At 37.5% G+C, this 17359-nt stretch overlaps 1 protein-coding gene across 1 annotated transcript in view; it reads left to right on the top strand.

The window, feature by feature from the left end:
• The window catches only part of LOC125225472, a 344251-nt gene that overhangs the window by 23986 nt on the left and 302906 nt on the right, over positions 1 to 17359 (top strand). Inside the window, exon 2 of the mRNA XM_048129212.1 lies at positions 8261 to 8499. Within this exon, the coding sequence (XP_047985169.1) occupies positions 8420 to 8499 (80 nt within the window). The 5' untranslated portion in view covers positions 8261 to 8419. The remainder of the gene's footprint in view (positions 1 to 8260; positions 8500 to 17359) is intronic.

Here is a 17359-nt window from a genome sequence, read left to right as displayed (position 1 = left end):
GATCACGTCAATTCGTCGCTCCGTTTTGCCATGAAAGATGGACAAACAAACAGACACACACACTTTCCCATTTATAATATTAGTATGGATTCAGGACGTTCAATCGGGAACCACCCCGTGCCCGTGTAATCGATTTTTGTTCGAAACATTTTTGTTGTTATTTTCAAACAATAAATGACATAATAAGTGTGAAAGAACCTTAAGAATACAATATAAAAATATTGTGCAGCATTCTTTTTGGGCAACATTGTTGCCAATAACGTGCAATCACTGTACCTATCTACTTGGTTGCCATCAAGCAAGGGAAAATTATTCATGCAACTGCCACAGAACAGTTGCATTGCCTATTGCATTTACCTATTGGGCCGGGTCGAGACTCAGTAGTCTGCCAATTCAAACTTACATGATGCTATTGATGACATCAAATTGACGAGGAATCTCGCTTGCGCTAATTATTACTTACTAGCTTTTGCCCGCGGCTTCGCTCGCGTTAGAAAGAGACATAAAGTAGCCTATGTCACTCTCCATCCCTTCAACTATCTCCACTTAAAAAATCACGTCAATTCGTCGCTCCATTTTGCCGTGAAAGACGGACAAACAAACAGACACACGGACTTTCCCATTTATAATATTAGTATGGATTTTTAATTTCTGTTTACATGACAAATATCTTTACAAGGAACAAGTTAATGACATGTTTTTGCTATCGCTAATACGCCAATCAATTCTAACATGTGTAAGTAATCGCTGGGAACAAAAACTGTTCAAGGTGACGTCTCGTTGCAACATGCGTTTGTATACATAGTGTTTAGAAGGAAGCAGAAAGATTTTTAATCTAGCACATCTACATAAATAATCACGCCTGTATCCCATAAAGGGGTAGGCAGAGCACACGAACTACCAAGTTTCAGTGCCACTCTTGGCAAAAAGGGGTTGAAAATATTGAAATTGTGACATTACAGTGACAGGTTGCCAGCCTCTCGCCTACGCCACAATTTGACCCATCGCAGTCGACTTCTACGACACCCACGGGAAGAAAGGGGGTGGTGAAATTCTTAACCCGTCACCACACGGGGCAACACATCTAGCACATCCGAGACAAAAAAAAAGAAATTGTATCGGATTCTTTTGTAATGTTTCTTTTCATAAAAAGTAATTTTTCAGTTTTCGTAAAATAAGAAATATTTTGTAAATATTTGTCATCTATTTATGATAATTTAGGAACTTATAATGTACCATAATCACAACATCGCTCGCCCAGTGCCCTACCATCTGAGCCACCAAGACCTCACCTTCTGCCAGCGAATCTCTATCATACAAACCCGCAGGAAGACCCTATAGCAACATCTACCGTAAAATAGTTTTTTTTTTTAAATCTGTTTATTTATAAATTTAAATAGATATCATACACGAAAGAAAAAACGACAAGGCCCACTGGTGGCCGAGCCGGGAATCGAACCCGCGTAAGCTGAAGACCCGGGTTCGATTCCCGGCTCGGCCACCAGTGGGCCTTGTCATTTTTTCTTTAGTGTATGATATCTATTTAAATTTATAATTTATATATAGTAGTGTGACTACTTGAAAAAAGAACAAATCGAAAAATATTCAATAAAATAATTTGGTTTGTTCCCTAGTTGTCTGTTTATTTATTCTCAAATGTTAAAGTTACTAATTAATACGATAGAAAGCTAGATAAAAAAAATATTTACGTTTTTCTCGGTACGGCCGATACTCCTTGACCCAACTAGCGAGCAATGAATACTAGTAGTTATATAGTTTCGAAATGTGTGGTTACTATCGATAAAACAGGTAATATCGATAAAAAGTTATCTGTGGTGATCATGCTAGGTAGTAAATGTTTCGACATTTATTGTTTCAATGATCTTTAAGATACCCTATAGAAAGATGTATTAGATATATGTAAATATTTATAGCGAAATAATTGTTTATTTCTTTAGCCTACATTTGAAGTTTTAGAATACAAAATTGACGACTGGTCTGACCTAACGGGTAACCCTGTCTGCTAAGCCGCGGTCCTGGGTTCGAATCCCTAGTTTCTTGGAGAAATTAATTGTATCTGACCGAAAGAACCTTGTCTTAAAGTTAACGAAATTCAATAAAAACACGGTGTAGATAGAGTGAAAAGCGATCCAAATGGTTACTTACCCACCAGTTTTTTTTTTGATAATTCGTATTTTTTTTACATTTAAATATAAAATAAAACTATGTAAACGGATTAAATCGCGTATAATGAATTTAAAATACATCCCGACGTTTCGAACTCTTTACAGCGTTCGTGGTCAACGGGTGACTGAGGAAAAATTAAAATGTGCAAAAGCTACCCACTTACAAGAAATATTAACGAACCATGACCACAAATAATATAGATTTCTAAGGCAGGTTCACACACTATTCACACTATTAATAAAGCTAGTTATACAATATTCAAAAAATTTACCATTACTCTGTAAAAAAAAAAAGCCAATTAATCTACACAAAATTGACAAAGAAACAAACTGCAAATGTCCAACACCATACAACACAAATGCCTCACAGCCTTCGTCGTGCTTGTTCCATTATCAGATGTACTACTGGATCCCAAGCCGGTGGTAAAGTAAAGCCATCCTCTCTATTAAAGTTTGGATATTTCTTGATCTCAATGGCCTCTCGCAACATTCTGGGTATATATCGCTTCTTCTTAGCGAGAACCAGAGGCTTGTCAAACTTTATAGCATGATTGACTTTATCCATGACATGTTCAGAGACTGCAGACCTTTGCCGACGGTGCTTGACATCCGCTATGTGTTCCTTCACCCGTGTGGAAATGCTTCGTTTCGTCTGTCCCACATATGACAGGCCGCACTCACAGTCTAGCCTGTACACTCCCGCGCTTTGTAGAGGAGTTTGACATTTCACAAGCCTCAGGAATTGGGACATCTTCTTCATAGGCTTGAAATAAGTTTTAATAGAAGCCCGTTTCAAGATGTGGCTGATCCTATCTGTGACCCCTCTAACAAAAGGGAGAATTGCAGGCCGGCGCTCGACTGTAGGGATCTTCAAACGGGCCTTCTGCTTGACACGCGGTATCTTGAGCTCGTTCGCCAACAGCGCCTGCCTGGCATGTCGAAGCTCCGCGGTCAAATGTTGGTCGTCACATATCCTTTGGGCTCTCTGAAACAAAGATTTGCCTACAGTAGCTAGTACTACGCCAACTTGTTGGAACATTGCCTCACATCGGGCTACTTGCTATGGAATGGTGAATTCTACCTTCAAGTGGACGGCGTGGCAATGGGGTCTCCGGTGTCTCCAGTAGTCGCAGACAACAGAGTAATGGTAAAATTTTTTGAATATTGTATAACTAGCTTTATTAATAGTGTGTGAACCTGCCTTAGAAATCTATATTATTTGTGGTCATGGTTCGTTAATATTTCTTGTAAGTGGGTAGCTTTTGCACATTTTAATTTTTCCTCAGTCACCCGTTGACCACGAACGCTGTAAAGAGTTCGAAACGTCGGGATGTATTTTAAATTCATTATACGCGATTTAATCCGTTTACATAGTTTTATTTCATGAGTAACTATCGCGGTAACCGAAGACAATTTTAAATATAAAATTATGTTTTCGGTGTAGTTGATTTTAAATTATTTTTGGCAATTATAAGATTCGTAAATGAGTAATTTTTATTTTTGCACCAATGTAATAAGATTAGAGAGAGGCCGACTCTTGTTTGAACTAACAAAAAACCGGCCAAGAGCGTGTCGAGCCATGCTCAGTGTAGTTCCGTAGTTTTCCGTATTTTTCTCAAAAACTACTACAATTTTCCTAGAAAGTGTTTATAAAGTTCAACTTTAGTGATTTTTTTTTATTTTTTAAACATACGGTTCAAAAGTGAGAGGGGGGACACACTTTTTTTTTCTTTAGGAGCGATTATTTCCGAAAATATTAATATTATCAAAAAACGATCTGAGTAAACCCTTATTTATTTTTAAATACCTATCCAACAATATATCACACAATGGGGTTGAAATGAAAAAAAATATCAGTCCCCACTTTATATGTAGGGGGGTACCCTAATAAAACATTTTTTTCCATTTTTTATTTTTGCACTTTGGTGGCGTGACTGATAATACATATTGGTACCTCAGCTTTCTAGTGCTAACGGTTACTGAGATTATCCGCGGACGGACGGACGGACGGACAGACAGACATGGCGAAACTATAAGGGTTCCTAGTTGACTACGGAACTCTAAAAATAGAGTTAAAAATATCACAAGTCATCATGCACAGCAATTGCTAACACAAATCCGTCGCCGGCGCATAATCCTAAGCATAATCAGCTGTTGAATATTGCATGAGGGAAAAGCTATTCTACTTCCGATCAGCTGGCCCGGCCGAAATGACAATCGCTGACGCTAGACGCCGATTGAAACGCAGTCTGACTCTGTCCTGCCAATACGGAAGAGTGACAGAGGTAGCTAGCTACGGTAACGATATTAGCGCAAGCGTTTGTACGTGGCTACGTATCTACCCAGTCTAAACTGATGTAACGTTACTGGGATCAAAGTTTGGGACATGTCAAATGTTAAATCAGTTAAATGCTAGCTTAAAAATATCTAAAATATCGAAATTAATATTATTATAGAAGGCATAACACTTTTTTCGATCATATAATCAATACAATTTTTTTTTATTATCTACCTAGAAAACACATGTATGAATAGGCTACTTGCCTCATAGTCAAATCAGCTTCTTTTTAAGAACTGTCAAAACGAATTTGAACGATTTGCTAATATGGAATTTATATGAAAATCGAATTGAGTGACGTCACGGTCAACTCAGTTACTTTATATATTTCTACTTGACTTATTAAATAGAAATTGGATTAAAAAATAACTTCTGTCCATGTTTTTCTTATAATTATCTGATGCTTTATTTCGTTCATGGTTTAAAATATTTTATTTTAACTACAGTCAAGTTCCCTATTCCTTTATTTCTACCCTGCTGCACCGAAATTGCTGGAATTGCTTGCTGCCAGCACCTATTACATACTTCAAAGCAATAAGGTTAATTTGAAAGTGTGCGCCATATGCCATAACACTTATAATGGAAGAGCTGTATGTTTATTATTTTAACTAATGAATGTAAATAGCTGTTTTGAAACGAATGCAGTTTATTTTGTGGAACTAATGGTGTTGAGCAGCTTCCCTTCAGCTTAGGTAAGCCCTAATTAATAGTAAATATTTCTACACAAAACCTTCACATAATTAGGTATATAACTATATATTACTTAATTTATTTAGAATTTTCTTAACGTATCGTGACCATTTTAAAATTTCATGCATTTTTTTTTCATCTTTTTTGAGATTGTATCACCACCATTATCAAATCGTCAGGTGGGCAATTTTTTTAAAGTTGTCCACCCCACTATTTTTTTTGGTTTGAAATTTTTATATGGTTTCCATTTAGAATCGCGAGCTCTTTAAATCCTAATAGGAGAAAAAAAATGTCCCAAAGTTTTTTTCCTATTCCGTTACCATTTTTTCATACATTTTGTATGGCGGTAACGGAATGGAAGGTTGGTACATTACAATTTTGGTACATTTTTTTCTCCTAACAGGATCGAAAGACCTCTCGATTATGAGTATGAATCGCGTAAAAAATACCCCTGATACAAAAAAGTGGGGTGGACAAAAATGACAACTGAAACTTATTAATTACTACCACAAGTTGAGATTCATAGAGTGGCTTTGTAGTTAAAGAGTGTTGGCTGTCAACTGACCTGCCTGAATATATTTAATATGCATAGTTTCTTATCTGGTCATTAGGTCAAATTACCTGTTATAGAGACCATGCGCTTCAGTGGGTCAGTCAAAATAATGTATAGAACTTACAATGGACTTTTCACGTCAATTAAATAAACAGAGGATCCTTTACCGCTCTCACCAGTTCAAGATTCTGCAAAGAAAAAGTACAAGACATTAGGTACGAGTATAAAGACTATAAAAAGCATAGATTTCATATATACCATAGATCACTTAGCGTATCACCATAGAACACGTATCTACTTAGCGAGTCAAACGAACTCAGTAGGTAAAATCCACTGTTCAATCCAATTTTTGTAAGTTTAAGGGCTGGTTTGCATCAAATCGTCTGTCACCGTTAAAGCGTGTGTTAAATTTTATTGTATGGGAAGTTGCTGCGTGACGATGATGTGTCTGTCAAATGTGGTTGATGCAACTGGCCCTAAGTTAACAAGAATAATTATGAAAAATGTCTCTTTATGTTATATTGAATTGCAACATAACAAAAATATAAACACTCAAGGGCCTGAGACATATTTCCAATCACAGGCAAGTAACAACTTCAGTACAAAATCTGACACGCTCGGCCCCTATACAAACAGATGAACCTGTTTCTTCATAAAAAATATTAATATAAGTTGTGTCAATAAAATAAAATAAGGACATGGTCTCGGTCACATTAATAAGAAAAGAGTAAAATTAAAATCCAGTAACCCATACCTTCAAAACCGGGCAATTTTAAAAATTGCTCTTAATTATTAAACTAAGAAAACTCGTACTATAGTAATAAGGTACTGTCGCCTAAGATAGACCATGGTTACTTTTATTTTTATGCTTCTCATGTTTTCTATATGCAATTTTATTTATGGTACAAAAGAAACAAATGCACATACTTTTAAACTCAATTGCACATACAAAAAGTATGAAATGAAAGCTTAGGAACCGGTTCATCTTAGACGCCAGTACCTAAGTAACCATAATGTATAGCATAATGGCTCGATAAGCGTGACAATAGGGTAAGTAGTTTCAAGTACTACTGGTTTGGAAGATAGTCATTCTTTTACCATACAGTACTACATACTTGACCCTACCGATAAACTATGACACACATAGAACAGCCGAGATATAAAAAAACGAAAGTTTATGGTAAAACGAAAGTTCTGTGATTAATGGTTGAAAACCACCCACCTTGACCTTGAATATTCTTTAGTTTGAGGCACTAAATAAAATAATAAATGATGTAGATTTAACACCGGATTAATTTCAAAACTGACCTGACTATAGATATTTGTGCAGATATAAAATCTAAAATATATTTTTCTTATATTACATCACATTGACAAATATATGCTTATTCTTTATGACAGTTAGATTTTTTATGTCATGTTTTCGGCTATGGTACTTCTGGTGCATTCAGACAAACTAGTAACACACTGTACCTAAACATATTATAGCAACAGAAAATTAAGTAAGAAATGTATGTATCATTCGTACCTTTCTAGTAAGAAATTACAATGTAAAGTATATAAATAAACACTTAACACAAGAGGAACACTGGATTAAGCTTTTTAGATTTTGAGTTTATTTTATTTCAGCCTTTTTAGATCAACCTCATTGTCGTATCAGAACTATACTTCCGTGTATCAGAATATGGAAGTTGTCAATTGCTTGTCAATTATTTTTTTGAATCATTGAGAATAGAGAATTCTTCATGCTTTGAATATAAAATTATGGACTTTCGATTGATCCATGGAACATGGCGGATCGTTCTCCAAATATGTATTTTTTATTTTTGCATTCTGCTGTTTAATGTATAAGTTTGATAGGATATTATGCAGTAAATAGCCTACGCAAAGGGTGCAGTTGATGAAGAATTCGTTTGGAGATGCGAATATCCAATTCTACGGACATCACTCGTCAGTTCGCGGTCCCGGCCGCCATCATGCTATGTACTGCTGCTCCAGCTATCCTCCAGTGCAACGTGAAGGCCTAATCACTTACATGCACACATCGTTTTTATATCTATGTAATACACTTGTTATTGGCAAAGGCCCACGAGGCTGCCATATTGATTAAATGAATAAATGAATGAATATAAAATTATGTCTGTAAGACACAACAGGACACAAAACTGCTGTTTTAAATAAATTAAGTATGAATCGATACTATTTTTGCATTATGGAATCTCTAAACTTCAATTTCAGTGCCTTTAAAGTAACAACTTACACCATTTTCACAGAATTTGTGTAAATAATCCTTACTAATATTATAAATGGGAAAGTGTGTGTGTCTGTTTGTTTGTCCGTCTTTCACGGCAAAACGGAGCGACGAATTGACGTGATTTTTTAAGTGGAGATAGTTGAAGAGATGGAGAGTGACATAGGCTACTTTTTGTCTCTTTCTAACGCGAGCGAAGCCGCAGACAAAAGCTGGTATTAAATATTTTCTTTCTTTTCCAGGTAAACCAGTTCAGTGCCAGTGCAGTGTACCAAATGTGCATGTAAATAAGTTTTAAATCAATAGTTATTATTATAAGTGAAATTTAGTTGCCCGTTTATAAGTGAAATATAGTTGCCCGTTTGTAAGTGAAATATTAGCCCGTTTATAAGTGAAAGTGAATGAGTCTGAGCAAGATGATGACGCTGTACAGAACCATTAAGGGGACGAGCACCACTAAGAGGAAGAGGCGAGAAAGAAGGTGAGTTTTCTTCGTAATAAGTACAGCGTGCGTAGCCGAATGCACAAACGCTCACTAAACGCTTACAAAACGAAACGCTCGTAGATATCTATCTCTATCGCTCTTGCGTATTGGCGCGACGAGCCAGACTACCTTTCGCGGCGTTTCGTTTTCGTTTCGCGTCACAGAAATGCCATTCGGCTACGGCACCAGGATTTATTTGTAAATGGACCTATTCCTATTTTTTTTTCTTAGATCAAAAATTAGGTTTGTACAAATAATTACATTCTAGACAAAATAAATTCAGAATGAAATTCTAACTTTACTTTGAGTTACATAAAGAAGGCACGCTCCTGTAAAAGTTGAAGAAATACAAAAATGAACCGATTTTTTTCAAGAGATTACCTGATTTTGAATGTACTTAACTTGACAAAGGGTTTATAGGATACTATCTTTTGCGCGCGGCTTCGCTAGCGTTGGAAAGGGACAAAAAGTAGCCTATGTCACTTTCCATCCTTTCAACTATCTCCACTAGAAAAATCACGTCAATTCTTCGCTGAGTTTTGCCGTGAAGGACGGACAAACAAACAGACACACACACTTTACCATTTATAATATTAGTATGGATATAGATATCATATAGATATAAAGTTATTAGTGGGGCAGTGAAATTTCCACATTAAATCCTTGTTTGTGCTGAACATAGGTACTCATAATAAAATCGTAAAGATCGCTAAAAATTGGTTATAACAAAGTTTAACATACAAAAGGTTTACGCACATTTCAAACATACCATACAAACTTGCAATAGGCTTAGTTTTCTATACTTAAAATAAAATATTTTATGCAGTCAAGTGCACGAAATAAAGCACCACATTATTAGAAGAAAAATATGGACAGTAGTTATGTTTAAACATAATTTCTATTTGATAAGTCAAAGAGAAAGATATAAAGTAAATGACCGTGACGTCACTCCTCAGTATTTCATAGTAATTCCATATTACCAAATCGTTTTGACAGTTCTTAAAAAGAAGCTGATTTGACTAGTAGGCAACTAGCCTATATAAAATGCGTGTCCCGTGTGGTGACGGGTTAAGAATTTCACCACCCTTTCTTCCCGTGGGTGTCGTAGAAGTCGACTGTGGGATTTGGGTTAAATTGTGGCGTAGGCGAGAGGCTGGCAACCTGTCACTGCAATGTCACAATTTTCGTTTCCTTTCAGCCCTTTAATTGCCAAGAGTGGCACTGAGACTTTTTGTAGTTTCATGTGCTCTGCCTACCCCTTTATGGGATACGGGCGTGAATGTATGTATGTAATGTATGTATGTATGTATAAAATGCGTAAATGTATTGAGGTAAGCCAACCAGTTCGTTCACCTAAATACATCTTATTAAGCCAATGAAATTAATTAGAAATTAGCGCCGAATCTGGCGGTCACGGCCGAGAGGCGGAGGTACAATCAGTAGTTAATCACTTGATACTGGAATATAGGTTAAACATATTAAACTGGCAATAAAACACAAATAATCTGATATTTTGGTGTTACCGTGCAAATATGTCGAAAATCGAAATAAATAAATATTGGGGACACCTTACACTGAGAGAAATTTGCATTGTGAATTTAACAAGTTCGACTTGTTGCGGTTTATCCGTTTGAATCAGCCAAACGTAGGTATGTTTAAAACAATATGTGTCAGGTTGTTTTTATAAAATCGGCTTGTTGATTCAAATATATTGCCGATTCAAATGACAAGTAGCTTGTTGTTTGAACCAAAGAGCACGTAGGCGCTATTTTAACCAAAAAACTTGTTGAACGAACATGAAAACTGGTTGTATTTTTTCTCAGTGTACACAGATCAACTTAGTCCCAAACTAAGCAAAGCTTGTACTATGGGGTGCTAAGCGACGATATACATACTTAAATAGATAAATACATACTTATGTACATCGAAATCATTCATGACTCAGGAACAAATATCTGTGCTTACACAAATAAATGCCCTTACCGAGATTCGAACCCAGGACCGTGGCTCAGCAGGCAGGGTCACAACCGACTGAGCCAGGCCGGTCTTCAAATGGCCATTATATACCTTCTGTAAAACGTTTTACGATACATGTGCGATCGTGTTGTAATTTATTGCCACGCGTTTCGAATTTCTTATTTATCACACTTGCATCATAATGTACCAAGCTGCAATACAAGAATATCACTAGCCTTAGTAAATTTAAAAATAAATTAAAAACATTGCTGTTGAAGGAGTGCTTTTATTCTATCGAGGAGTTTACGACCTACTTTAGTAATTTGCCAATGTAGCTAATTTAATTAAATAAATACGTTTGATATTGTTCTGCATGTTAGATTAAATTATTTACTTTTTTAGATTTAAGGACTAGATTTAAGTAACATTCAAATACAATTGTAATATTGTTAATGAATTAATAAATAATAATAATAGTACATTGTGCAACAAGGGGAGGAAGTTGAATATTACTAACGAGAGTAAGTTAAATCGCGACGGCTCACCGGAGCGATTTAAATACTCGAGTTAGTAATATTCATACTGCCCGAGTTATACACAATGTTTTTCATCACACTCGCAATGTAAAATAGTACATTACGATACTAGTGCGAAAAAAAGGAAGTTGGAAACGAGTGGCGATAAATTAAAACACGACCGAAGGGAGTGTTTTAAATCGACACGAGTTACGAATTTCCTTTTCGCACGTGTATCGTACGACGTTTTTCAGTACAGATGAGCCTCCGAAGTTTGTACTCGTACCTGGCATATAATGAACCACTTCTCGCACTAGTGCGTAAAAAAACACCATCTGTACTGAAAAATATGTACATATATGTAAAAAAGTTAAGTACGGTACAAAAAGTATCATTATTCCCTTGAAGAACGATTTTATACGATAACTCACGCTCCGCCTGCGTGCAATAGCACATTTAAAGCGCGGGTGTGATGAAGATATGATCAGAAAAATATAAACATTGAAACATTACATATGTCCAATAAAACAAAAAGTTAATCTCCGAACTCGCAGTAGCTTACACTTGCAATTATTTAAGATACACTCTGCGCCCTTGACACCGATGATGTGTGCCGAATTGTGACAGTCATGTCTGCGAGACAAGTCTGTTTGTGTTTATGTATGTTTTCATAGGTTGTATATATTATCAGATATAAAGTAAGGTACAGCGGGGCAAATCTCGACTGGGGGCAAATATAACTGGTCCATGTACTACTTTACTTACCATTTAATACTTTCCACTTTATAACCGCTGTGCAGAGTATTTCAAAAATGGTAACGAAGTGGAAAAATTAGGCACGCATTTTTTTAGCAAGTAGGATCGAAAAGGCTCGTGATTCTGAGTAGGAAAAATATTACATTTACCTATTTTGAAAAAGTTTTCAATCTTTTTTCGCGAAGTTGCTCATATTAGAGTTATTTATGAAATAATAATTTTAATTGCGTTTATCTCAAGTTACGTGTGTTATTGATTAAATATGAATCTCAATCGATTGCATTTTTTGTCGTTGATTTTTAGTGTTTTATCTTATCCATTGATATGTTGGTTTGAGGAACAAACGGCATAAATGCGTTTACTATAATTTTCTCTTATCTTGACTGTCAGACGTTTTTCTATCCCCGTGTTTTATTTTACCTATATTTATACTACCCAAATTAGGGCCCGCTTAAAAAGGGCGCGGCCACACTATTCGCTAGGCATTATTCGGTTATCTGACACTATAAATAACCTACAATTACCTAATACCTAAACCGGATAAGTGGACATTACCTTTTTAGGGTCTAGCTTAGCCCTACTTCGTCTAGCCTATTTCCTAACACTACCCTCTTATTTTTAAAACGTCGTATGTGCTATTCGATTTCGTAGATATTACGTCATTTTAACTTTGAAGTCTTTTTCCGTTGAAATGTGGATAGTTATCGTGCAAATATAGACTATGCACACTGCGATTTGAGGTTCAAATAAAGAAAATATGTAGTAATTTATTTACCAAAAAACCAAAAGCTAAAACAATTCAAAATCAGCAAATACATGCAAGCACTTAAAAACTAGATCTAACCTAATTACACACACACAAAAACATACACAGATACATAATTAAACCTAACCTACCAAGCCCCCCCGTGAGCCTCCTGATGCAAAGGTACCCATAACGCTTGCCGCATTACCGCGTTGAACCGCGATGGATAACCTTTGCATCAGGAAGGTCCCAGAGCGAGGATCCAGACCCCTCTCCCTCAAGCGTCTTCCCACCTCCCCGAAAAACACTCTGGCCTCCGCACACCAGCAACCGGTAGTCTCCACTGCAAGCGGGATAAACAAATAGTTCGCAAGGATCGCGTACTTCTCCCGCTTGCGAGCTGCAGCTAACTCAGCCGCCGCCCGTGCCACTCTCGCGGTACGGCCAATATGCGAAGTGGCGAAAGTGCTGACACACGTTGCGTCCCAAACTAAACACCTTCCCCTCTCCCAAGGAACCAACGTCAACCCATCCGGTCTCTTCCCGTCAGAGCGACAGAGACCAGGAGGCTCCAGCACGCAAGGGACATTCGCAGACACCAACGCCCTCCGCACGATATCGTTAAGCGCGTGGTGCCGCGGGAACCTCCCCGCACACCGACAACAACTCAACGCGTGATGACCGTTGCTCTCCACCATAGTGCCGCAGATGCATATGTGAGGTTCACACACCGCACAGCCGAGGCGAAGAGCCACCGCAATCCGCGTCGAGTCGCTATCCAGTAGTGTGCCCAAGTGTGGTGACGGAAGTGCGTGTAGCCACGCTCCAGACTCAGGCTCCGACACTGAAAGAATCCTGGCTTTATCCACACCCTCCGCACTGTCCAATAAGCCCTCAAGCACCCGCTTAACCCCTACATCGTCCCACAAACGTTGAAGGTCCGGTCTTTCCGGCATCGCTGCGTCAGGGTTGAGAGTCAACCAAGCCTCCCTGGCATCCGCAGCAAAAGGAATGGAAACCTCGACACCATTAGGAGTTAAAATTTGAGTGACAAGGCCCACCACCCCCGCCGCCGACGCCAGAAAGGCCGGCAAACTCACATCCCGTGCTCGCCTCACGCCTAGTCCACCCGACCGAATAGGAAGGGAAGCCTGATCCCACTGGACTGCACTGAGAGAAACGTTTAACAACGACTCTACCGAATCCCTCAAAACGCCATCCAATGAGTCAATAAGCTCGGGAAAACGCCAAGTTGGTACGGTGCGCAGAAAATAGGTGATTCGGGGAACGCCAAAACAGGACCGTAACAGAGTTAGAGCCACATGCGCCGAAATATTCACCAACCTATTCCCCGCACACAAAAGAAGCTGTCTCCTTGCCTCGAAGGCCTCCGGGATTGCTTCCAAAAAATGGGAGAGCCCAAAAGATTGAAGTTTCGGGGTGACAATTCTGTAAGCCCTGGGAGCAAGTCGCTTATTAAAGGGAAGGATAGTCGAGCCCCGGAACCGCAGGGGAAAAACTCGCACTTGCTTGAATTCACCCCCAGACCCAGGTCCCTAAACCGCGGAAGAAGGGAAAGTAAATCTTGCTGAACCTCCGTAGGCTTACCCCCGATAGTACCATCATCCAGGTACCAAATGTTGAGAGGTGATTGAAGTTCAGAAATGACCTTATGTATCGCAAGACTAAACACCAGTGGTCCAAGTGGGTCTCCTTGCTGTGCGCCAACTTGGGAAAGAAGCAGAGATCCGTTATAAAAAAGATTTGAGGGAGAGGAATATACCTGGAATAAGAACGGGTATAGAGAAGGCACTTTCTCCTTTACCTCCGACAACAAGACGTCGCGCTCAAATTGCATTGTTAGTATTTTAGGTTTTCTAATTTGACAATATTAACTGGAAAAAGTACTTTATTTACAAAAGGACTTATGAAATAAAGGAATGAATGTCGCTTAAGACCTTAATATGATTTTAGAAGGAACTGTGACTCAGAACTTGCACAAGTAAGGGCATATTTTAGAGGTAAATTATTACCTTTCTAATATATTCTAGGGTATTGGTAAGTTGCTAACAGCTGGCTCATTTGTAAGTATGAGTTAATTTCGAATTTTCCCTCGGTAATACATATACAATTATGTTTAAGTAATAATTTATAATTATTATTGCGTATGGTTTACTTCAGTCGGTCTTTGCTTAAGGTTTGTACTTGTACAGTGAGCTGCAAAATTGCATAGAGAAATTATGAATGAATTCATTGAGAAATCCGCCATGCACTTTTGCAGCTATAATGAAATGTATTGATGTTGATTTTATACGCTTTTCGTACATTCGAGTACACAAACATCTTTGCAAGCCAACATGCCAAATGAATACGAGTATATACACATCTCCATGATACAGAGAGTTAGGTCGTGTTTACATATATTTGGGATTTTAGTTAGTAAATATGTTTTCACCACACCAACTTCTTTGCTATTCGAAAATAGATAGCAAAATTGCATTTTATCCACAAGGGGGCAAAGTAATTTCATACAAATTTTAACTCGATGTCTTAATCTGGCTGCTAGATTTTACCTTTAAATGATGATTTTGAATCACAAATATTGAATGAATTGCTGGATTTCATTTATTTTGATGTTTTATAGTCAGTATTTTGTTCGTGTTGGTGTGGTGAAAAATTTTGTGTTTCACTCGGTGGCAAAGTTTGTTTAACCTTCGTGCCTTGATACCCTCACAGCGCTCAAGATTCCACTTTTTGAATATTGTAATCTTTCGCTTGCTCGGGTATCAATATTGGCACGTGCGGTTAAACAACTACTTTGCCCCCTTGTAAAACATATAACTATTGTACCCTCGACTATATATGTACAATCATAAATGCCAGCATTACTCTGCACAAGCGCCACTGCAACTCAGCGGCAACTGCCGAAAACACGTAGTCACACTATAACCGTTCTCATGTACAACTTTCTATTTACAAGGCATCATGTCTGATACTTCACATTATAGTTCGCTCGGGTACCGCTAGATGGCGTTAATGTGACTTAAGTCAAGCATGGAACAAGTTTGGTAAAACTAGTTTTTTTATGTCAAGGAATAATATTATGTAAGGGCTGTATTTATTTTTGTGTTGGGTTCGATAAAATTCGCATGATTATCTCACAGGCATTTATCAACATAAGTTTGTGAATGGTTTTTCCTTTTCTGTAGTAGCTTAAAGAAACCAGAAACCATTTAAAATCACTCATTGTCCCTAAAAATAATTTCTTTTCAGGCATTTTCCACCATTTTTAAGCCTTTATTTTCTCTCTCTGTAATTTCCTCTTACCTACTTCAGAATCAAAAGTTAAATATTAAATAGTTTCAAGTACTTATTTTAATCCACTTCTCATACTAATTGATTTAATAATTATCATATTATAGTCATTTGTTCAATTGTCGGCTTTAGCTCATTTTTTTAAAGGCTCATATTAAATACTCAAGAAACCGTGACGCGGACTAGTTTCGTCACGGCAGCGAGTGTGTTATATCAAGTTGCCTTGACAAGGACGTCTGTCGGAATCGTGATTCGGATACGTCACACATTCCGTCGTAAAGGACAGAGTGGCCTTTCTACGCTTAGTAATAGCAAAGAGGATCGAGTATTATAGAGAGTTCCTGTCAAAGTAAAATGTGTAATCACAGTGCACAGACTGCCATCTCTCGACACAAGCTTAAAACTTTTGAACCTCAGTTTTGACAATTTGGCTCATATTCTTAGCTTGATATGTGTTAAAATGTCAAATATTAATATTAGCGCCATCTAGCTGAGCGTACCCCAAAGGTGTAATGCAATCTAGGATTAGGTCACCGTACCTTTTTCTGTATGGTACTGAGGTAGTTTTTTTTCTTAGACTTTATCTGTCTATACGGAGTTATATACCTATGTCTTTAGTAATAGTGATGGAAATGTGACAAAGTGTATAGGAACGGTATTCATTCTTAAGTTTAAGACGCTACGGGAGCGATAATGCTAAAATGAAAAGCAGTTCCCCTTTCAATTTGGGAATTTCAGTTAAATATACTAGTATTATTAACTAGATTTATCGAAAAAAATGTCCATTAAGAACAACTCAGTTAAAAGATATGCGAAAAAATCTTTAAAAAGGAGGTTCCGCTCTCGACTGTTTCCTCCTTGAAAACTTATTTAAACGGAACGATATTTGAGAATCTGAATAACAATGAAATAATCTGTGTTTAGATTTTAACCGTTTAGATTTTTTGGCTAATTGTTACCGAACTTGAGTATCACACCTTTTTTGAGCCATATTGAAAAAGGCCGTTTTTAGAAATTTTTGATTGGCTCTAGAGTCTTTTAAAATAAAAGTAGCAAAAAAATCAAAACGGTCCGACACAGATAAAAATAATAATAATCTGTGTTGAAAAAATCATTGTTCTATCTTCAAAAACCAGGGAGGAAATAGTTGAGAGCGTTTGTATGGAGAATTGACCTGTGTCGTATCGTCTTAGACGCTACATTTTTGTAAAGTAAATAATATTTCATCATCATGTCAGCCCTTTATCGCCTGAGCATAGGCCTCTCTTCTAGTACGCCATGTATCCCGGTCCTGAGCTAGTCTCATTCAGTTGTGACCCGCAATTTTGCGGATGTCGTCTACCCAACGACCTAACGGATGCCAAGCGCTTCTTACATCTGATAATAATATTTGTTAGAAGCGAACTTAGGTACCTAATTACCTACATATTTAGTAGTCGCAGGCAACGAGACTCGTTCTTTTTTTGTTATATTTCCCTGAAGTTTTTTCATGTTGCCTCAGAAGTTTTTTCTTTGTAATTTAGCATTACGATACGGGACCAGACCATCCACGAAACGTCGAGGCAAGTTT

Source organism: Leguminivora glycinivorella, chromosome 4 (genome assembly GCF_023078275.1).
Source record: "Leguminivora glycinivorella isolate SPB_JAAS2020 chromosome 4, LegGlyc_1.1, whole genome shotgun sequence".
NCBI lineage: Eukaryota > Metazoa > Arthropoda > Insecta > Lepidoptera > Tortricidae > Leguminivora > Leguminivora glycinivorella.
This window is presented reverse-complemented; position numbering and strand designations above follow the sequence as displayed.